Source organism: Petaurus breviceps, unplaced genomic scaffold, assembly GCF_028583685.1.
Source record: "Petaurus breviceps papuanus isolate PSGF00001 unplaced genomic scaffold, PetGlider_PUasm1.0 545, whole genome shotgun sequence".
In the NCBI taxonomy this organism is placed as follows: Eukaryota; Metazoa; Chordata; class Mammalia; order Diprotodontia; family Petauridae; genus Petaurus; species Petaurus breviceps.
This window is the reverse complement of record NW_027186366.1, coordinates 2,966,913-2,990,133: the sequence shown is the minus strand read 5'-3', so window position 1 is coordinate 2,990,133 and position 23,221 is coordinate 2,966,913. Positions and strand designations below refer to the sequence as shown.

The following is a 23,221-nucleotide window of genomic DNA, read 5'->3' as shown; positions in this document are numbered from 1 at the left end:
TGCCCCTTTTGAGAAGGTGCTTGGTATTAACTGATGATAATTGTAATTCAGTTATGATCCAGGGGTGGGGAAACCCCTGGACTTTGTTGTGCTCTGTGACTGACCAAATGAATATATACTTTGTTTACGATTGGAAACTAATCTCCATTTGAGAAGAGAGACTTTGTGATTGACTAAAAGAATGTTCTGTCCAGGGGTGTAGTAGTACTTGGAAATTATTGAATTACACTTGGTGAATACTGTATTTTGATTTTCTCTGTTCTGTGAATGTTTTGCCTTAATTTGTCACTGAATAAAATGGAGAGTTACTATGCTGGTATTCTGAACCTTGGAAGTTGCCTTTGCTTGGCATTACACCCTGTGACTGAAGAAAATCACTTTGCTAATGGACTGCAGGAGAGACAAGCTTGAGGCAGCAGACCAAATGGGGGTGAGGGGGAGTGGGTGGAGAAAGGTGATGGGGGCCTGAACCACTGGGATAGCCTGTGAGTGGAGAAAAGGAGAGGTTTGTGAGAAAAGTTGTGCATCTGTAAATAAGAAAATTTGGCCACAAGGCTGAATGAGAGTTAGGTCGAGGGGTCCATCACAACCACTAGAGACCCAAAGAAAGGTTAGAAGAGGCCGGGGTTGGGAGGGGGCCCACTGAGTCTGAGAGTTCGTCCTGCCTAGTGGGCCGCTGGCTAGGCTGCGTCTGATATCATCTGAATAGAGATGACCACTGAAGCCAGCAAGTGGGAGAGAGAAAAGAGGCGTGGAGGATGAACGGGTAAAGGAAAGGCCCTTAATCAGATCCAAGAGTGAGGAGATGGTTGCTTCCCGTCATTCTCCTAGAGCTTGGGGCTGCCCAGGTCACTTGCCTGTGTCCCATTCCCCAACCCACCCCTCAGGGCCACAGAGATACTCCACCGATAGTGAAAGTCCTTGTCTTTCAGAGCTGACCTTTCCAGCCTTACTAGGCATCACTCTTTCATGCAGCTGTTGGTGTGAATTCATTCAAGGCTCAGATCCAATGTCGCCTTCCCTGACCCCTCCAGTTGCTAATGTCCTTCCCTGCAGAATGACTTCATTTCTATTTTGTCTCTCCCTGGATATGTACATGTTGTCTCCCTCCTCAGCTAGACTGTAAGCTCCTTGAGGGCAGGGATTGTTTCACTTATATCAATAAATACTTGTTGATGGTTCACTGTTTAACTGGGATTCCTAGCCCAGGGTCTCAAGTGATTGGCTTTCCCTTCCTCTCTGACAGGCAATGCTGGGAACAGAGAGGGTTCTAGCAGCCGCTGGGGTGAAAGGACATAGTGGCTCTGGGTAAGTGGAGAGAAGAACAGGGCTCTTCCCTCTGCTCTTCCACCAGGTTCTCAGTTCTCATTCTTCCTCCCCATTCTCTCCCCTTTCCTCTATGTTTCTAGGGTCTCAAGGAATATCACAAAATCCCAGAACTGAAAGGAAGATTAACCAATCAATGAGCCTTTATTAAGCCCCTACTGTGTGTCAGAAGAGATGAGTCTTCCCCTTGCCAAGGCTGACCCATCTCACTCTTGAGTCTATCCCCTCTCGTCCCTTTCACCAGTCCCTCTCTTTCTCTCACCTTCCATCCCCCCAAATCCCTAGCTCCTTTCCCACTGCCTACAAATATACCCACATCTCTCCTGTCCAAAATAACCACAATGAAGGAGTCGTTTCTTGCGGCAGTTCTAAAAGCATTTTCCCAAAGAGGAGCTTCCAAAGGGGGGGGGGGGGCGCCCAGCACCTGGTATGTAGCAGGTGCTTAATAAATGTTACTGACTGATTGAGTGCCCATGCTGCAATCACCTTGGAGAGGTTTAGAGGAGCCTTTGGGAGGATGGGACAGCCAAGGTTCCAAAGGAGGTTGCTCTGAAGTCTTCAAGGGCCAGCTTGGCACAAGCCCATAGTGGGAATTGTGATTCCAGCATGAATTTATATTTGACATTTGTTTACATATTATGTTTTCCCCCAGGCACTTGGGCTGTTTTAATTTATACGAAGAAACAAGCAGACTCTCTTGCTTAGTCTTCACATGGGTTTTCTAAGCTCAGTTTCCCTGGATTCAGTGGTGCCCGAAGTGCACCGAGCTCCCATGGACATGAGCAGCCTTGAGACCAATTGGGTAACTGCTGGATTCCTAGGATTCCAGAGAGCAAAGGGGCTGGCAGATGCAAAGACTACTTCTTATTCCATGGGGACTCTCTCTGGCCTCCCTGGGACATCTGGTGCTGCTGAGAACCCTGCTCCTCTAGGTCTGACCTCTCCCCAGTCCCTTACTCATCTTTCTTCTCTGTACCAGGCAGCTATCCCTAACCTTTTTCTCCTCCCTTGGTGGCAGACCTAGTTAGCTCTCAAATCTGGGTATCCAGCCCTCTCTCTCTCCTGAACTACTACATCTGCCAACTGCCTGCTGGACATCGACCATTTGGTGCGCCATAGGCTTCTCAGCTCAACACATCTGAAATGAACTCACTCTGTTTCCCCCCAAATGTCCCTATTTCTTTGGGGAGCAGCATCGTCCTCACAGTTGCCCAGATTTGTTTTTACCTTTGCATCCCCAGTGCCTGGCACATAGTAGGTACTTAATGTATGTTCATTTATTTGGTCAATAAGCATTTGTTAAGCCTCCACTATGTGCCAGGTATAAAGCCAAGGAATGAAACGATCCCTCCCCTCAAGGAGCTTACATTGCTTCTGGTTACATCGTAATGCCCTCAAGGAGCTTACACTGGGGATGCCATCCCCAGGACCCGCAATTTGGTGGCCTTTGAGAAGCCAGCTAACAAATATTTGTTATGTGCCTAAAGTGTGCCAGGCACTGGCATGGCAGCCTCAGCAGGGCAGATGAAGAGGCAAAGGGCGATCCTTGCCCCAGAAGGTTATTGCCTCCAGCAAAGCAGGCACGAGAGAGGTAGCAATGGCTCCCCTGGGACCGAGACTGGTCCAGGAAAGGCTTCTGCTGTGTCCGAAAAGAAGAGGTCGCCCCAGATTCCTTTTCCTTATCCCAGGATGTGTTCCTTTAGCTGAGAGGATCCTAGCTCCTCTGGGAGACACATAGGGAGCAGATGCCTGCCAGGTACTGAGACCAGAAGGGAGGAAGGTGCTGGGGGGTGGGGCTTTTTTCCTAAGGAATGATTCCTAAAATCCATAGCCTTTGGGAACATCTGCTGCCCTGGCTTTTTCTTCATGACTGCAGGAGGAGAAGGCTGCTGCTTCTTTCACCAGCCCACCCAGTCAAAGCCACGCCAGAGTAGCGAATCATGTATTTTAAAATTGCAAGGAGACACCACCAACAAAGTTAGCAGGCAATGAGGCCTGATGAGGGAGAGGAGAGTCATACAAAAGCAAAACTATGCAAAATCAGGGTTAAGATCTCACAAATTATGAAGTAGACTATGAAGACATTGGTTTGAGGTGGCTAGGTGGCACAGTGAATAGAGCACTGGTCCTGAAGTCAGGAGGACGTGAGTTCAAATCCAGCCTCAGACACTTAACACTTAGTAGCCATGTAACCTTGGGCAAATCACCTAACTCCTGCCTTCCTCCCTCCAAAAAAAGGACATTGGTTTGTGCTCAATTTACCAGAAAATGTCCTATATCTTCCCACGCGCATGCACTCCATGCAGAAAGACGTTAGACTGCCATTCAACAAACATTTATTACAACACGCAAACAATTCGGTACACACAAGAGCCAGGAGGAAAGGCGAGACTTGCCAAGGAGGATGGGGAAGGGCCTTTTTCTTGAGGGAGGTTGGCGGGCAGAGACGAGGAGGGAGAGCATTCTAGGCACAGGGCACAGTCAGAAACACACCAAGACCAAGAGGCGGAGGGTCTTGTTTGGGGACAGAGAGAAGGGCCGTGTCACAGGAGCAGAGGATGATAGGAAGAGGGTCTAGGAAGACCAGGAAGGTCGGAGGGGATCCAGCTACTAAGGGCTTGAAAGGCCAAATGGAGGATTTCATCTTTGAACCTGGAGGTGAGGGGGAGCCACTGGAAGTGACTGAATGGAGGGTGACGCAGTCAACCTTGACCATGAGATAAAACACTTCAGTGGCTGGATGGCCTGGATCAGGGCAAGGCTGGAGCTAATGCAATGATCGAGGCCTGAGGGGGCAGCAGAGGCGAGATGCTACCACCAACCCAACAAGCAACTGGTTGGACATGGGGGAGAGAGTGAGGAGGCAAGGGTGGCTTCCAGGTAGTGAACCTGGGGGACTGAGAAGACAGTCAGGGAAGTCCATTTGAGACATGTTGAGTTCAACAGGCAATTGGTGCCTGAGGCTGGAGATCAGGAGAGAAGTGAGCAATGGACAAATACATCTGAGAATCTTCTGACTAGAATGAGATGAAATGAGATCACAAGTGAAAGACCATAAAAGAAGAGCAGAAGGCCCAGGGCAGAGCCCTGGGGGATACCCATAGTTAGAGGGCATGACCTGGAGGAGGAGCAGTCAGAGAGGGAGGAGGGGAACCAGGAGAGAGGGTCCCAAGAGAAGAGCTTAACAAGGAGGAGAGGGTGATCCACAGTGTCCAAGGCTGCAGACAGGTCAAAGAAAATGAGGACTGAGGAAACATCTTTGGATCTGGTAATTAAAAGATCATGGGTAACTTTAGAGAGAGCAGACTCAGGAAAACGATGAGGTCAGAAACTACATGGGAAGAGGAGGCCTTGACTGTAGATGCAGAGAAGTGGGATGACAGCTGGAAGGGATGGAAGGATCAGGTGAGAGGATCTCACGTTTGAAAGCATGTTTGAAAGCAGCAGAGAAGTGGTCAGAGGAGGGGTGATAGCGGGGACAGAAGGGGATCCCCGGGGCAGGCAGAGGGCTCAGCTTTGGCAAAGAGACATGGCTAGAGGAGAAAGCAATAGGGGACGTCTAAGGGGTGTGACAGGAGGAGGGGGGCAGAAGAGAGGCCTCTCCTCCAACAGCTTCTTCACTTTTTTCTGTAAAAGATAAAGATGACATTCTCAGCTGGGGTGAGGGGATCAATGGCAGGTTTGGGGAAGGATGAAAAGGTATGGGAGAGCCACTGTGGGGAGTGGGAGAGTGAATGAAGTGGGAGGGTGCCTCGCGGCAATGAGAACCCAGCTGAGATGGAACATCAATGGGTCCAGTCAGCAAGTTTTGGGGATTTTCTCCATCTGCTTTCAGCATCATGTGAGCAAAAGCAAAGGCAGTAACGGAGGGTCACCCATGGCTGAAGTAGATTTTCCATAGGATAAGGGGACAAGGGAAGTAAGAAAAGTTGAACTGGCTCACCAAGGAGTCAAGATGGGGAAGGGAGGAAAGTCACTGCAGGAATGGTGAAGAATGAGGTGTGGAGAGACTGCAGAGAAAAGAACAGGAGTGGAGGCCTCAAGGCAGAGGCGGGGTCAGAAGGACCTGAGGGGCCCAAGACTTCATGAGCTAGGTGATGTAAGCGAGCTTGGGGCAGAGAAGCCAGTTATGGGGACTCATGTAAGTTGAGCAACTGGACAGTGAGGGTGTTTGAGAGAGTATCAACATCATAGGTCAAAGGCCCCTCACAGAAGAGCCACAGGAAGGAAGGAGAGAGAGTCCACAAGCCGGGCACAGGACTCATGGAGGAAGGAAGGAGGAAAGAACTCCTGGAGAATGGGAGAGAACAGCATCTAGGATCTGACTGAATGACCCTCAGAGGGCTTTCCCAGGGATGGCGACCCAGGGAGCTCTCCAGAGGATAGGGGAAAGGGCAGCCAGATCCAGAAAGGCGGAAGATGGAGGGAGCAGGAAAGGAAGATTTCGGACAAAAACGAGCTCGTTGGCTATGGAGCATGGCCGAGAGCAGCCCATCTGCCTCCATCTTCTCTCCTTTCAGGGGCTCCCTAAAGACATGACCAGCATTGGTCAGCTAGCTCCACACTTAGGCTTAAGCAAGCATTGGGACTTACCCCAACTTTTTAGAAGCTACAAGGGGGTTAGTTGGTTGGTTTTTTCGAACGTGAGTCACTAAGAGATTTATAGACTGACATCATTTCAGCGGCGAGCCTAGCCTGGAACCTGAGGCTCTTACTCTGATTTTCCTCCTATGCAGTGCCTACTCTGCTCACAAACACAGCCCGAACCGGAATCCTTCAAAGGAAGTATTGGGGGGTGGGGGTGGCCGCCAGGAGTGGGAGAAGGCAGCTCCCATGGCTGCTGCAGAACGTTCCCTCGCTGATGCTAAAGATGGATCTGCCGACATGACACACATTCCAATGATGGGCTTACCAGGCAGGAGGTGGGCTTGGGGCTTTTTAAATAGCACAGGTTCCCTTTTAATGTGAGCTGGGAAAAGGAGGTTTCATTCTCTTTTGGAATGAAAGAGGCAGCAAAGCCTGGGGCGAGGGCAGGATGCCTCCTGTGCACTGAGACAGAATGACCCAGAGAACCCCAGCAGCCATTCCGTCCTGCCTGTCTTCTCAATGGGGTCACTCAGCTTTTTTGTGAAGATGGCCAGAAACTTTTTCTCACATCAATATAGAGGCAGCTAGGTGGCAAAGTCAATGGCTGGCATTAAGGAGATGAGTTCAAATCCTGCCCCAGATACTTAACCAGCTGGGTGACCCTGATTGAGTCCCTTAACTTTGGGACTGCCTCAGTTTCCCTAACTGTAAAATGAGGACCATACTAGCACCTGCCTCCCAGGGCTTAGCACAGTGCCTGGCACTTCATATATTCTTGTTACCCTTCTAAGATCTAACTCCTTAGGGTATGGAGACCGAGATGTTTCAGAGGAGTGAGATTTTTGTTTTGTTTTGATTGGGGTGGGGGCATGGAATGTTGCTACATAAGATACCAACACATAAGCCAGAATATCCATTCTTAAAAAAGGGGGTGGGGGTGGGGAGGGATGGGGAGGTGCATCTCACCACATCCCATTTAATAATCCAAGCTCATTCGAAGTGGAGGTTTCATTTTCTTCCAGCACCGTCCCCGGCCGCATCCCCTCCCATTCCTTGGTTTTCTCATTTAAGGCATTAAACCTTCTACCAGCACTTGGAGATCCAAGTGTTTGATCTTCCCCCTTCTTTTTTCTATTATTTTTAACAATAATAAGAGTTAGCATTTATATAGAGCTTTAGGGGAGAGAGCCTGGCTTCGCCAGGGGAGCCAGGAGCTTCCAAATCCATTCCCAGACCAAGCCCCACCACTGAGTCAGGGCCAATGAGGCAGAGGCAGAGGCAGCCAGCGCCCCAGCCTAGGCAGGGAGGCTGAGCCTAGAGAGGGAGGCTGAGCGTAGGGAGGCAGGCTGGCGCCTTCTTCTCAAAGCACTTTCCAGGGTCCCTTATTTAACGAAATAAAACAGGATTATTTTTCTTATAGTAACAAGTTCAGGGGAAGCTTGAGATTGTGCACAGAATGTGAGACACCCCCCCCCCCATATCCTAATTTTTTATTTCCTAGACCCAAGACCCTGGGTCAGTGAAGTCTTAAGTCCACCTTTGCAACCCCATCTACCAAGTTACTCACAAGTTTCCACCTGCCTCGGGCAGAGAAGGAAGCGCCTTCCCCTCCCCAGGAAATCAGAGATCCCTGACAGTGCAATAAATTATTCCCTGAATAAGCCATTAGGTAAAAATGTTCCGGTGGTCTGTACAAGCAGGCAGTGACTAAGGCCATATCCATGTGACCGTTTATTTAACGAGCTACCCAAACATGCTTATGTAGGGACACACCGTGGCCAAGCCCTCCCTCCTTGGGGGACTTCATTAAACCAGGTCAGTTCCGAGTTCAAATCCTAAAGGAGCAGATGGGTGAACCCTGCCTTCGTCCCAGCGTCACCTCACTTTCCCTGCCCCGCCTTTCCTAAGCACAGCCTGGGGTGACATCTCCCCACCAGGTTTGCTCTTCCAACCTGCCCTGACGTTAAGGAGTCCGCAGTAAAGAGAAAGTGAAGATGGGGGGGAAAGGCGGGGCACGAGCTGGGTCTGGAGGCCGAGTAGCCTGTTCCAAACTTGGCCACCTCTGCGAGGCCTCCAGCAGATCACTGGGCCTCCCTTTCCTCATCATGTATATTAGTAATAATTAATAACAAGCCTTTCTATAGAACCTACTATGTGCCAGGCGCTGTGCACTTCACAGACATCTCACTGGACCCTTACCACAATGCGCAATTAGGGTTAGGGTTATTACTATTCCCATTTTGCAGTTGAGGAAACTGAGGTGAACGGTTAAATGACTTGCTTGGCTGGGGACTGGTTTCCTGACTCCCTCACCCTTCCGGGACCGCTTTTTCCTTAGGGGGAAAAAGAAGATTCTGGAAGGAGCCCCCCTTTTTTGTTGTGCCCAGTTGTATGTGTGTGTGTGGGGGGGGTAAAGCTGGGAGCTTCAGAGATCCCTGCCCCTATCTGTCCTCCCCCACCTAGAGCTAGTTAAATATCTGAGACTGGACGTGACTAGACGGCTCTTCCGGCTCTTTCCAGCTAAATCGTGGGTCCTTGGGCCCCTAAGGACTGCAGGCGGACCCCCCACCCTCTTCAGCCTTCTGTGACTTCTCACCACTCCTGGCAGCTCTGGGAAAATGGAAAGTGGACCCCACCGCAGGCAGGCAGGCCAGTCCCCGCCTCGACTTCCAGCCCCAGCTACCCCCACCCCCACCTCGGACAGAATCCCACGATGGGGGTGCTAGGGAAGGAGAAGCGCTGCAGTCCGAGATTCCCACCCCTCACTCCCCAATCTCCGCCGCCGCAGGGGTGGCGTGGCAGGACCCTTCTTTCAGATCCTGGGCAGCGGCCATCCCATCCAGATGTCGGGGGCGGACAGGGGCACTCACTCCGGAGGTGCCCCAGGGGCGCCCACACCTCTTAGCCGAGTGAGTCCCGCCCCCCCACTCCCACCTCCCACCCCGACCGGGTCCTTAGCCCATCCTGGGACCGAGGCAGGGAGGGGGGGTTCGTGCGCAAGAAATAGAAACCCCCCAGGAGCTGGCGGGGAGCTGCCGTGGGGGGGGGCTGCCAGCAGCGGGCAGGGGGGACCCCCACGCAGCCAGGGAATGGGGGAGGGACGTGTCCCGAGGGCTCTGCCCCCCCAAGTGACCCCAAGAGCTCTTACCTCCAAGGGAGCGGCCGAGAAGCGAGCCCCGAGCACCCCGCGCACGTCCTTCAGTCTGGATCCCGAGGCGGGCAGAGGCCAGAAAATGGGGGCCCCTTGGGTGCCTCCGCCGCTGCTGCTGCTGCCGCCGCCGCCGCTGCTGCTGCTGCTGCTGCTGCCTTCGCCGCTGTGTACTCCCCCTTGGCCGCCGCCGCCGCCGCCGAGTCTAGAGCTGCAAGTTTCCATAAAAGTCCCGGTGCGCGGCCGCCCCGCATTCCAGGAGGGCCCAGCGCCGGCCCTGCAGCTGTTCCAAAGCACGCGGCCGCTGCTGCCCTGTCCGGGCTCCCCACCCCGCCCCGCCCTCAGGGAAGGGAGCAGGGGGGCTGCCCGCCACGGCCAGCTCCCCTCCAGAGGAGGCTGCCTCCCCCAGAGGGGGCTGGGGCCGGCTGCGGTCACCCCGCCGCACTAAGGACCACAGAGTTTAAGGAAGAATCCGCGCTCCTGGCCCATTTGGGGAGGAGGGCGCGAGAGAACGGGGTCACCCCGCTCCCCAAACCGCGGCCACAAGTCCAGGTGCCTTAACCTAGTTACATCGAAGAGACCGAAATGAAACTCATCCTCCAAAGCTGGGGGGAAGGGGGGGCCGGCCGACTTCGCAATGAGGGCAGACTCAGTCAGTGGGGGGCTCCCTCATTTCCTGTCTGCGTCTCCTCCCGCCCCCAGGCCGAGTGGAGAGGGGGGGGTCACGAGGCTCCGAGGAGACGGGGACACGCGGATGTACTTTAGCTGTGTCACCATGGGCGAAACGCCTCGGAGCCTCGGCTTCCCGGTCCGCAAAACGGCGATGCCATCTCTCCGGGCACCCCCCTCAAGAGGTTGCTAGGAGATTCAATAAAATTCTGCTTACGAAGCGCTGGGCGAACCTGACGATGATGACTGGTGTGGGAAGGTGGAAGAAACCGCAGGGACCGGGACTGGCCGGTGCATTCACTGCTGGGTCATTCCCAGAGGAGGAAATTCCCTCCACTGATGCTCTGCCACCTCTTCTGCAATCTCGAGTCTTCGTAGTCCAGACCAGAGCACTGACAGTGAAGGGACTCACCCAGCCATAGGCGTCAGGCCTGGGGGTCTGGGGGAGCGGGGAAGGGCTTAGCGGAAAGACAACGAGAGAAAAGAGACCGTCTACCCGGCTCCTAGGGCAGCTCTGGCCCTTCCACCGCATGGCCTCTGGGAGGTAAAGCAGAAGGGCGCTGGGGTCCTGCGGACCCTCCCCGCAGGCTGTTGTAGCCGATGGACCCCTTCTCACAATCATGTTTTGGAAGCATAAAATACATAGGACTACAAAGGAAACCGATTACAGTGAAAAGATGCAATCTGTTCCCATTTAAGTTCCAGAGCCCCAGATTGAGTCCCCCCACTAGGCTCTGAAGTGCTTTTCTATTGGGAAGTACTGCGATCATAGGATCTGGAGCAGGAAGAGCCCTGATAAACGATCTGGTCCAACACTTCCCCCGCCCCCCGTTTTCCATATTGCTACAAAACCAAGGGTACTTGGTCCTTCCCATGAATACCAGACTTCCTAAAATGCCTAATTAGCTTGATGCTTGCAAAGGAACTGGGATCTAGAAATGTACCTGTCAATGAAGTCAGCCAATAAGCATTTATTAAGTGCTGACTAAGTACATACCAGGCACTGGTAAAGTGTTTCTTTTTGAAAAAAGAGGCCGAAGATATTCCCGGACCCCAAGGAGCTCCCAGTCTAATGAGGGCGTCACTGTGCAAACAAATACATAGAAGCGAGCTATATTCAAAACAAAAGGGAAATAATTAAGGGAGGGAAGGGCCTAGACTTAAGAGGGGCTCCGGAAAGGCTTCCAGTAGAAGATGGGACTTGAAGGAAGCCAGGACAAACATTAGGCAGAGATGAAGACCATTCCAAGTATGAGGGCCAGCCAGAGAGAATGGCCAGAGACGGGTGGAGGCTGGGCTCGGTGGAAGAAAGGGCACGTTTCAGGGAGTTGGCACAAGAGGACTAGAATGTAGGACGGGGTCAGGTCAGGAAGGGTTTTGCACACCCAGCAGAGCACTTTGTATTTGGTCCTGGAGGCAAGAGGGGGTCACTGGAGTTTATTGAGTATGGGGATGACACAGTCAGACCTGTGCTTTAGTAACTGAATGGAGGATGGACTGGAGGAGAGATTTGGGGCAGACAGGCCCCTTGGCAGCTATTGAAAGTCCAGGTGTGAGGAGGTAAGGGCCTGTACCAGGGGGGTGGCAGCATGAGAGAGAGGGGGGACAGATGTCAGAGATGTTGCAGAGGTGAAATCAATAGGTCTTAGCACCATCTTGGATCTGGGGGGGGGGGGAGGGAGGACCCAGGACGACCTCAGGTTGGGAGGGAGCTGGAAGGATGGGGGTGCCCTCTAGGGAAGGTAGGAGTGGGAGCGGAATAAAGGGAAAGACAATGAGAGAAATGAGTATCCAAGAGGAGAAAGGGATCAACAGTCCAAGGCTGCAGACAGGCCAATAGGCATGGGCCACTGGATTTGGCAACTAAGAAATCCTTGGTAATTTTGGAGAGAGCAGTTTTGATGGAATGATGAGGTCAGAAGTTGGATTGAAAGGGATTTAGAAGAGAGTGAGAAGAAAGAAAGTGGATGCTGATGGTAGAGGGTCTTTTTGAGGAGACAGAGGAGGCAGTCTGTCGGAGGAGAATGGATGGAATAGGACTTCTGCTTTGGTTAGGAGTAAGGCCACCTCTTCGTGTGAGACAGGGGTGGAGGAGAGAAGCATAGATGGCAGGCCACATGACAAAGGGCCCAGGATTCAAGAGAGGGCAATGGAGAGCTGAACTGGCTCACCAGGGGGCAGGGAGCATACTTGTTCCTGGAGAGGAGACCCTGTTTTTTTGCTGTCTGCTGCTGAAGACCCTCTGGCGGGGGGGAGGGGGACCGAAGGCTGCTGGGAGTCCAGAGTTCCTCTGAGTCAGTTTACATTGTATTTCTTCTATAAACATCTGCCTTAGGTCTTTGACAAAGAAAGATACATGTTTTTTTTTTGAAAACACATCCCCTTGGGGTGGCCAGGTAGCACAGCAAGTAAGAGCACCGCCTCCAGTGTCGGGATGACCTGGATCAAATCCGGGCTCAGATACTCAGCACCACACCCAGAAAAAACTGGCCGTGTAACCTTGAGCAAGTTACTTAACCCTGACTGCTTAAAAAAAAAAAAAAGAAAAGAAAAGAAAACACATCCCCACAACAGGGAAGCCATGGAGGTCTAGGTCTTTTCATTGTTTTATTTCTACACATATAAAGTTGAGCGATCAGACTAGATATCTCTGGAGATCTCTTCTAGCCCTGACTTTATGGTCCCAGGACTTTAGAGAAGAGCAAAGTCACTGTCCCATATCACATAAACAGGACAACTGGGTAGCATGGAAACAGTCCCCCCAAGTCAGATTCCAACCCTACACATGATTTGAAGACCCCTTGCTCTACACCCCTCCAAAAGAAAATTCTCCACCTGCTCAGCAATGTCTCTGCTTCTTTTAATAGAAGACAGACCCCTTCACTCCACAATCCAAGATAAGGTTCTAAAATAGCTGTCCTTGGGAGTGAGAGGCACTCACTGGCACTGCTGCCGCAGGCAATCCGACCCTCTCCCGGTGCCTTGGCTGCTTCTAGAGAGCAGCTGCTGTAAAGAGGGAAGGGCCTGCATGTGGCCCCTGATTCCGGCCCCCTCAGGGAGGTGGGAAGGCAAGCTAATGGGAAAGGAAGTCATGGGGTGCCTTCTCTCAGTAAACAAAATGCCCCCTTATGGCTCATCAAATGTCACATCACCAGGAAGACTGAATGCAGGCAGGTTTAATTTAATAATATTTTATAAAAATGTAGGTACATAAAGAATATTTGGTTTTCACTGCCACGAAAATGTCGGACAAATCATTTGAATTCACTCATCAGAATTCCGATTATTTTGTGAAGTTCTAAGTTATTCCCAGGGGAACTGGCTTCCTAAGTTACACTCCCCCAACACGATCTCTTCCACAAAGCCTCTGTACTGAAATCACAAACACTAAGCTCTGTACGTGACAGCAATACATCAAATGTTTTTATAAAGGAAAAGTTTCTATAAAATGAAGATTTCCAAGCCCCACCTAAAACAAGAAAATACTGTTTTAAAAAGTACTAGATAAATGAGCTATTATTGCCAAAGTGACCTTGATACAAGATACACACCTCAACGCAGAAGACATTCCATCTACATATTCAGCCCTTTCGTAATCAAGCTGGCCAAATAAAGATGGCACCTCTCTTTGTAACTTATCTTTGTCATGCCTGTCCTTACTGCAGCCCTATCAAGCAGATGGGAAAACAGAGAATGCCCAGAGCCCCATAGCTAGAGAATGCTGAGGCCGCCTGTTGACTCCACAAAGAAACTGGACGACACTCTGGAGTGTGCTGGAATGGCACTGGGCCCACATCCTCTCTCCCTGCCCTTGGGTTTCGTTTACTGAATGCTTGCTATGTGAGCGTAAGCAGCAGGCAAAGACCCTGAAAGAGCTCATGACCTAAGGAGGGGAGGCAGCATCAGTCACTAAGTACAAAATACAGAGAAAGGGATTTCGAGGAGTGCTCATCAGTGTGAATCAGGAAAGGCCCAAGGAGATAACAGAGGAGCTGCACCCTGAAGGAAGCCAGGCTTAAGGGACAAGGAGTCAGGCAGCCAAAGGCTGTGCACCAGAACAGCCGGCAGACTGATGTAACAGAAACAGAACAAAGAGAAAGGATGGGATGGAAGACAAGAGCCTTATTGTGGAAAGCATCGAGGAGACTGTTTGATCTTAGAGGTGATGAGGAGCTACTGAGGGTTTCTGCAGGGAGGAGAGGCAGGGCATGGTCAGGTCTGTGTTTCAAGAATATAAACTGGCCAGCTGTGTGAAGGCTGGATTGGAGAGGGGAGAGCTAGCAGTGGGGAGAATAGCTTGGAGGCTGATGCAATTGTCAGAGCCAGAGGCAATGAGGGCCTGAGCTAGGGTGGAGGCTACGTGAGTGGTTAAGAAGGGGATGGATGAGAGGACAGATGGATGGTGGGTGGACAGATGGGTGCCTTCCATCACTCTGGCTCATCCTTTGGGTTCTATAGATGGTTCAATATAAACAGACATTAACAAAGATGCATCCTAACCCAACTCTGATACTTTAATGTGACCTAAGAGTTCTTATCCAGTCAATGGAAAGAAATCCAAATGGTCCAAGAAAATGAGCCAAACCAAAGCATGTGCTGTAGGGAATGGCCTTGGATATGTTCAAACCTTGTTTTCAAACAAGGCCCAAAGTTTACTTGCTACCTCAGGACAATGTGCATTTTGGAGGGGGCCCCTCTTCTAAGGAAAGATGCAAATGCCAATCACATTAGATGCTCAGGATGCCACTTGTGCTATGACACAAGTCGTTACAGGTGACCAAGACAAGCAGATCCTTAGTGTGGGAGGACAATGAGAGGCCACAGATCCCAAGGCCCTCAGGGCCCCAGGGGTAAATTCATGAGCAAAAGGGGTGAGGTTCACAATGTGGAAACCACATGGGGGACTTCTTCAGCTCAAGACATAGTTCAAATTTCAAAGTCCTTGGAAAGATGCAGCTAGTCCATACTGCTAAGAAACCCCGAAGTCACCCAGAAAATTGCTGCCTGTGCACTCTTGCCCGACCCATGAGTGTCTCAGGGGGCACAAGAAGCCCTGGTGTTTGTACTATGGAATCACAGAATCTCCCAGTCGGAAAGGACCCTAGAGGTCTGGGTCCACTCCTTAAGCTGTCTCTTATCTAACAGTGGTCATTCAGTCTACTCCTGATTAGCAGTCTGGCACACAACACAAGGCACTTAATAAATGCTCATTTTCAGCTCTAGCCCTTCCTGAGGGTCTGACCAAAAGGTCAGTTTTTCCTTCGGTCCCACTGCCCCCATTTCAAAAATCTTAGGCACTCATGATCCCTCACAACTACCTAAGGTACCAGATGCATAATAGGTACAGAACAGCATTTATTTTACCCCACAGAAGTGCAAAAGATACGGAGGACTCACAAAAGCTATTGAACAGAAACCCATAAATAGCCCATCAGCTCCCCCTGAAACATGGGGCTACAGCCGGGTGAAATCTCACTCTTCTCCACAGGGTCACACACAACCCTCCACCCTCCCACGCCCTGCCACGGTCCCCGGATGGTAAATGCATTTTTGAAGCTGTCACACTGCAAGGAACTCCAAGTAGGTCACTGTGCAGGGACAGTGTAGACAATTTTCTTCCTTCTTGAAGGACAATGCTTGCATCTGGAAATCCTGTGTGCTTTTGACCCTGCAGTGACCAGTCTCCTCAAAGGTCTCCAGCAGCAGAGGGGGAGGAAAAGAGTGGGTCCTGCCGCCGCCCCCTCCCATGGCTACCCAGTTCTGCTGCACCAGGGTGGCTCCTGGGAGCCAGGATGCCTCCTTCCCATGGTGCGTCCCCAAAGTGCATCCTTCCTTGGTTTATACGGGATGCTAACACTAGGTCTTCAGAACACTCTCATGTTTATTAGTTCCTACCGATTCTAAGCAGACCATGTGCACACGGCTGGTCTTTTGTCAACATCAGTTAACAAAGTCAAACAACCTGCAATACAAAGGGATGACCAGTCCTTTATTTGGCAGTAATAGAAACACATTCATATCTATTGGGGGAAGGGGCAGCGGGGGACAGCCAGTGCGATTTCTCTGGGATTGTGATATTTAACAGAATTTCATTGTTCTACAGATGAATGAGCCGCACTGTACATTTAGGCAAGAAAAGGAAACATCTCTTGGCATTGGCTGATTTCAAGTTAATACATAGTTTCCACCAAACACAACAAGTCATTTTGACGAGTACAGTCATTGAGACAGATTGGATGACATCATTACCAACCATGTTCATCGAACAAGGGCATTTCCATACAGGTCAAAACAAACCACAAAGTCTTTCTCCAAATCCTGCCAAGTGACATCGTAGCTCCCAAGTCTCCATGTAAAACTCTTTCCTGATGTTTTTACAGTCAAAACTCAAGGCCAAATGGAGGATTCATGCAAATCTTGACTTGAGTATGAAAAGCTATAGTGAAGGACATTCACATTTCTCTTCAGCATTCCTACTTCCTAGGCTTAAGGAAATGCCTGTCCTTTGGAGCTGTCCATAGGGTGTGTGCCTGGAAAAATCTGCTGGCTGGATTTTAGGTGGATTACCTTCTTTCTTAATAACATACACAACCCACAAAAACGTTATCCTCAAAGAAAAAAAAGGCTGTCCTTTCAAGTGAGTAGGAAATATATGTGACTAACCATGGTGGAGAATGGAAACAGAAGCTGGGAAATCACCTCAACACTGACTTCTTCCATTTTTAAAAATTAAAAAAAAGCTATTGTCTTGTACATTATACCACTAAAAGAGCCTCTGATGATCTGAAAATTGTTGTGTCTGATGGAGATCGCATGTTTACTCTGTAATCAACACCACAAAAATGAGTAAGACAGGCTTTTACCCCAAAGAGATTTTAGATCATGCTACTAAAATCTGCTTGTTTAATATTTTAAAAGATTTTCTTTGTATTTATATTCCAGTTTTAAGGCAAATGGAAACTGGTATTCATGACCCTCGGGCTCCTCTACTCTCGTAAACATCCTTTTTCAGAAAGGCAGCACTTCTCCACATTAGGCCAAGATAAGCTCTCTTCCTTAAAGGAGAGCCCTCTTCCACATGGAAATCCCTGAAATTCTATTTGGTCACTATTATTCCTTTAATTGAAGGCCACACAGAAAACCTCAGGTTGGAAGGCAGCTGGTGGGCTGGCCCACTTCCTTCCACAGCAACCGCACTGTAATATGGAAGAGAAAAATTCAGCCACTTGCATAACCAAACACTTGCATATAGCTGTACTTTTTTAGAGTAAAATATCCATAAGAGAGAAAACATATACTGAATATGCTTTCAGGGAACATAAATATGTAGACACTGGCCAATGAAATCAACTTTTAGGTGTTATGGGATAACAGCATCACATCAAATAGTGCAAAACTGATTTCAGACAAATCTTCTGTCAAACGTAAAAATACTAAACAAAAATCCCCCCTCAATTTGGTTTCTGAAATAGAAGATGACAACAATAATAATCATGAAAATAAAAATCACATTTCAAAGTATTCAAATCAGAAAGTAGATACACTGTTTACAAAGCACAACTCAGTTCTGCCAGAGTTGTAAGGAAAAATAAAAATCAAATAAAACTTCATGGCACGAAGGACGTCAAGCTAAGGAAGCCTTCCCAACACCCAGGAGACTGAGGGAACCGTCCAGCCTGCCTCTTGGATAACCCCAGGCTAGCGACAGCAGTCACCCCTCAATCTGTGCAAAAACACGTTCGAGTCAACAACAGCTTAAAGTGTCTGACTGTCCTGATCCAGAAGTCAATCGTATTGTGTCAACACTGGGCAGATTCTCATTTAAAACAATGATTACAATTTGTCTGCTTCACATTGACATCTCAATGAAGAGAAACCAGGCACTTTCACCTAAAATGCTGTTTTAAAACCACTCTAGGTCACCTAAGCAGAGAACTCCTTATGGTGAACAGACAAGTCAGGAGGAAAAGGGGTGCCTTCGGAGGGCTCTTGTCCATCACCAAGAGCCCCTAACTGTGCAGAATAAGTTGATGCACAGGATAACAAGCAGCATGCTGGCTTATGCATCTGTCATATGGATCCTGAAACGACCAAATCTCCGAGGACTGGAGACACTCTGGGGTTAAATTTGGAGGGAAAACACCAGACTTAAAAGAAATTTGGAGTCTAGCCAGAACCTATCACGCGCCAGATACACATCTCCACCTGAAACTCCCGGAGACGTCACACTGAAGTCAAGCTCATGAAGGAGCAATCTCAGTGCTAGAGGAGAAGAGCAGAAGGCCCTCAGTGTCCCTGCTGCCAGAGAAAGGGAGGGTCCCTGCCCCTTCATTGTAACCTAAAGAATCAGGAACAGTGGCCTGACCCAGAAATCTTCCCTTTCGACCCTAAAGGGCTAATTCTTGGAAATGGATCACACCCACACTAAGAAGCCACAGCGACTTCTTTGATTAAATGACATAAGCAGTGACAGGAACAGCACACGTCAGACACTGTTGCTGCCTAAATGGTGATTATTTCTATTTCCTGCATTACTTAATTGGGCTTCAATACAAAAGGAAACAGCTGATATGTACAGATGCATTTTCAAGGCAAAGTGAAATACACTGTCACCAATGTGCCACATGGGAAAAACAGGGAAGCTGGGTGTACCCTTGGCCAATGCTGTGACCACTGCCACATGCCAAGGCAAGGCTTTTGAGAATCTTTACTCAACAGTTCACACGAGAGTCCTCCAAAGGGCTCAGCCAATTGCCTCCACGGACCAAGGATGAACTTCAATCAGAAGCAGCAATTGTAGAAAACGCACATTTCAGAAACGAGGTTTTCTGGGGATCACGGCCCTCTTGAAGGTGAGTCAGCCTAATCGCCCCTTTGTCCGTCCATCCATTCATTCCTCCATACTCTACCCCTATGGCCCAGTCTCACACACACCCTTCCCTCTCACTGAACTCTGGCTTCCACCAGACCACTGGATACAGTGTGGCTATGGCCACTCACACAGCTGCTTGTGTGTCTCAGGGAGTCTGGGCCCAGGTACGCCATCAAAAGCTCGGTGCGGCGCATCAGCAGCCGCATGAGGTCTTCAGCCAGTGTCTCCATGCTGGAATAGCGGACCTTTTCCAAATCGAAGATGTCTTTGAGAAAATAGAGGACTTGGTCCTGGCAAACAAAACAAACACATGGATGTTTAAGGAGAGGGTTTATGCCACTACCTGCTTAACCCAGAGAACCCGCCCATTCTCAACAATCACAACTCACAAATAATAATGCTTAGGGACACAAAACCAAAAACAGAGGGTTTACCTTAACAAACAAAAGGTATCTGGCCTATTTAAACTAAAATTAAAATTCTGCACTGTGAACGCAGCCCTGAAGGCAGGTACTGTGCACACACATAATGAGATAACAGCAGGCCAATCCTGGCATCTCTCTTTAGGACGGACCCTCCAGGAAGTCCTGGGAAAGCACACTTGAGACCTTTGAGGCCCTCGTTTGATGAATAGGAGGGAAACAGAAGGCAGAAGTAGGAGGAAAAGCAAATCGCTGGCAGGGATGGCCTCTGACTGAGGACATTTCTCCCCAAGAGGTGCCAAGAGACAACCACAAAGAGTGTGTGTGCCTCCTCAGGTCGGAAAGGCCACCTCTGTGTCTTCTGAATCGCTCTCACTGCTCTTTCAAACAGAAAGGGGCCCAAATCACAAGATCTCACGCTAAAAAGTCCTGCCCCAACCCCATCCTGTCCAATACGAAAAGCAAAACAGTTTTCTAACATGGCAGGAAACAGGCAAGAACATCTACCCATTACAAGTGAAAAGGTGAAAATGACCACTGCTGCCGAGACCACCTCAAGTCCAGGAAGAATGATAAACCTTTATGCATAAAGCTTGTATTGATATAATGCTCTAAAGGGTGCTATAAATGCTATACTCTTATCACAGAGGAGGAAACTGAGGCAGACAGGTGAAGGGACCTGCCCAGGATCACTGTGAGTGTATGAGACAGGCTTTGAACTGGGGCCTCTCTGACTCTGGGCACTGTGGCACCACCTAGCTGTCTTTACATACCAGGCATAAGATACCATATGTGCCAGGCACTGGGGAGACAAGGGAAGAAAGCCCCGAGAGCTGCCCTTCCAGGAACTGATCAGCTCAGAAGAGGAAGGAAAAAACACAAATAAAAACCATACAAGGAAAAGCATATTAAGTTTAGAAGAAAAAATGGGGCAGAACACTAGAGGCAGCTGGGAGCCCAAAGCAGACCAAGCTGGCCCACAGGCTTTGGATTTACATGGAGCTTCCCTTCACAGCCCAACCCCTTCTAGGGAAGCATCCACACCATCCACACACACCTTCATTCAGAACAAACACAACCTTAAAAGCTGCCCATACCTTAAAGAAGCAACATAAATCATAGAGGGAGTTTCTCGGACCCAAAAAGCCCCAGGCTAAGACGGGACTGACATGCTCACAAATGGCGTAGAAGTGGGCAAAGAAGCCATCAGGGATCTGTTGGCAAAGGAAGCAAAGTGAGGTTAGCAAACTGTGCTCATGAAGCAGCTGCTATGCGCTAGGCCCCCAGGAACAAAGACAAAGGCAAGACGAGGGATAGCTCATTTGGAAAGAAATTAAAAATCAACAAAAACTGAGTCCAAAAGGTCAACAGATCAAGAGTGATTTAAGTGATTGGAAAGGTAGAAACTGCTCATGGTTGGGCCCTACCAATAAATACTACTACTACTTAAATTAGTTGATTTATTTGTTGCCATACAACCAAACTTCAAAGGATAATTTATTACTTTAAAGATCTAGAAAAGGTAACAAAGTTAATCTGCAAGGCCAAAATTCAAGAATCTCAAAGGAAATAATAAGAAAAAGTAGGAAGGAAGGGGACCAGGCAATAGCAGACTTCAAACTGTAAAACAAAGGAATAATGTTTAAAAAATAGAGAAGTTGATCAATGGAACCAGCAAGGCACACAAAGTTTGTAACAAAACAGAGTACAAAAATGCTCGATAAACCAGGCCATAACTCCTGGGAAAAGGCCCACTACTTGACAAAAACTGCTAGAAAACTGGAACACAATCTGACAGATATCAAGCTCACACCACACACCAAGATAAGCTCCAGATGGACCTAACTTCAATGTGAACAAGTTCAAAACACAAGGAAGGAAACAGGGGAAATATTTATGACCAAGCAAGTGGTGAAGAGCATAACAGAAGATGAAACGGGCAGCAGGTCAGCGACTGAAGGATAGCGAGAGGCCCAGACAGCTCTGCTCCATCAGAGGGCCCATCAGCAATTTAAGAAAGAAAATGCCCCAAGTCATTAATCATCAGAGAAACGACTCAAAACATCCATTTCACACTTATAAAATTGTCAAAGACAACAAACCAAAAATGGCAGATGCTAGGAGACAAGAAGAGACAGGCACACCAAGGCACGGAGGGAGGTGGGAGCTGGTCCAGTCATTCTGGAAAGCAATACTCCCCAAGTCACTAAACTGTGCATGCCCTCAGACCCAGGAATACCCCTCTCCTAGACCTACAGCCCAGCGGGATCAACAAAAGAACAGAGGGCACATTTACTCGAGCACATTCGTGGCACTGTCACTGCAAAGATCTAGAGATTAATGGGGAGAGAGCCAGAGACATCATCGTCCAGTCCTGTCACATCTGACTCCGTGTCCCCACACACTGTAGCACATCAGGCCCTTCTATCCTCCATTATCCCTCAAAGTCTGTCCACGCTCATGTTCCTTGTTCCCATGACACTCTCCATCCATCTCATCCTCTGCCTTCAATCTTTCCCAACATCAGGGGCTTTTCCAATGAGTCCCATCTTCTCATTATGTGGCCAAAGTATTTCAGCTTAAATATTTGACCTTCCAGTGAATAGCCTAAATTAATTTCTTTTAAGTATTGACTGATTTGACCTCCTTGCTGTCCAAGCTGTTCTTAAAAGGCTTCTCCAGGACCACAGTTTGAAAGCATCAATTCTGCAGCCCTCAGTTCCTTATAGTCCAATTTTCACAGCTATACATTACGACTAGAGAAACCATAGCTTTGACCATATGGATCTTTGTTGGCAAGGGGATGTCTGCTGTCCAAATTTGCCATAGCTCTCCTTCCAAGGAGCAAGCATCTTTTCATTTCATGGTTGCAGTCACCTGAGTACAACAACATAAAATCTGACACCGCCTCCATTTCTTTTCCCTCCCTTTGCCTGGCAGCAATGGGACCAGTTGCCAAGATCCTCGTTTTTATAATGTCAAGCTTCAAGATGGCTTTTACACTCTCCTCTTTCACTCTCAAGAGGCTTAATTCCTCTTCACTGTCTGCCATCAGAGTGTTATCATCTGCATATCTGAGATTGCTGATATTTTCCCTGGTGACCTTAATTGCAGCTTTTGATTCATGCAGCCTGGCATTTCGCACGACATACTCTGCATGTGAGTTAAATAAATAAGGTGACAACATACAGCCTTGTCATACTCCTCCAATCTCATGCCCATCAGCTGTTCCATGTTCAGGCGTAACTGCTGCTTCTTACTGTGCACACAGGTTTCTCAGGAGACAAGTCAGATGATCTGGGCCTCCCATCTCTTTGAGGACTTGTCACATCTGGTTGTGATCCACACGGTCAAAGACTTATATGCAGTCGGCGAAGCAGTAGAAGGCTTTGTTCTGTTGTTGTTTGCTTGGTTGTTTTTCTGGAATACTTTTGCTTTGTCCACAATCCAGCCAATGTTTGCAATCTGGCCTCTACTTTTTCTGGTAATTCTCAGTTCACTTGTTGCTGAAGCCTCCCTTGCTGGTGTGTGAAATGAGCACCACTGCTCAGTAGCTTGTGCATTCTCTGGCAGTGCCCTGCTTTAGGATGGGCCATAAAATGATCTCTTTCAATCCAGTGGCCACCAGTTTTCTAAATTTGCAGGCAAACTGAATGCAGTGCTTTCACAGCATCATCTCTGAGGATTTTAAATAAACAGCTTAGCTGGAATTCCATGCCCTCCACTAGCCTTAGTGGAGTGCTTCCTTAGCAGTGCTTCCTCTGGGATATCATGCTCTAGATCAATAACCACGCCATCGTGGCACTGTTAAGATGTTTCTTGTATAATTCTCCTGCATATTCTTGCCACCTCTTCTCAATCTCTTCTACTTGGGCTAAGTCCTATCATCTTTCATCTTCCACCACGTCCATTTTCACATGAAACATTCCCTTGATATCTCTGATTTTCTCAAAGAGATCTCATCTTTCCCATTCTATTGTGTTCTTCTATTTCTCTCTTCTCTCTCCTTGCTATTTTCTGGAATTCTACATTCAGCTGAGTCTTTCCCTTTCTCCTTTACTCAGCTCTTTGTAAAGTCTCATCCGATGCCATTTGCTTTCTTCCTCTTCTTTTTCTTTGGGGTGTTTTTTATTGCTGCCTCCTACACAGTATCATGAGCCTCTCTCTATAGTTATTCAGACTCTCTCTCTACCAGAC

The 23,221-nt window shown here is 48.9% G+C and overlaps 2 protein-coding genes across 8 annotated transcripts in view; both read right to left on the bottom strand.

The window, feature by feature from the left end:
• The window catches only part of NEXN (nexilin F-actin binding protein), a 47,030-nt gene extending 37,835 nt beyond the window's left edge, over window positions 1-9,195 (bottom strand). For all 4 annotated transcript variants that reach the window (XM_069102235.1, XM_069102237.1, XM_069102236.1 and 1 more), the window contains exon 1: window positions 9,062-9,195. The gene's annotated coding sequence lies outside the window, so the exon portion shown is untranslated. The remainder of the gene's footprint in view (window positions 1-9,061) is intronic.
• Window positions 9,196-15,693: 6,498 nt separating this feature from the next.
• Window positions 15,694-23,221, bottom strand: part of MIGA1 (mitoguardin 1) — a 48,976-nt gene continuing 41,448 nt past the window's right edge. For 3 of the 4 annotated variants that reach the window (XM_069102231.1, XM_069102234.1, XM_069102232.1), the window contains 2 exons: window positions 20,122-20,238; window positions 15,694-18,892 (listed from right to left, as the gene is read on the bottom strand). In XM_069102231.1, the coding sequence (XP_068958332.1) occupies window positions 18,674-18,892; window positions 20,122-20,238 (336 nt within the window). In that variant the 3' untranslated portion in view covers window positions 15,694-18,673. The remainder of the gene's footprint in view (window positions 18,893-20,121; window positions 20,239-23,221) is intronic. The other variant, XM_069102233.1, reaches the window with a different exon arrangement.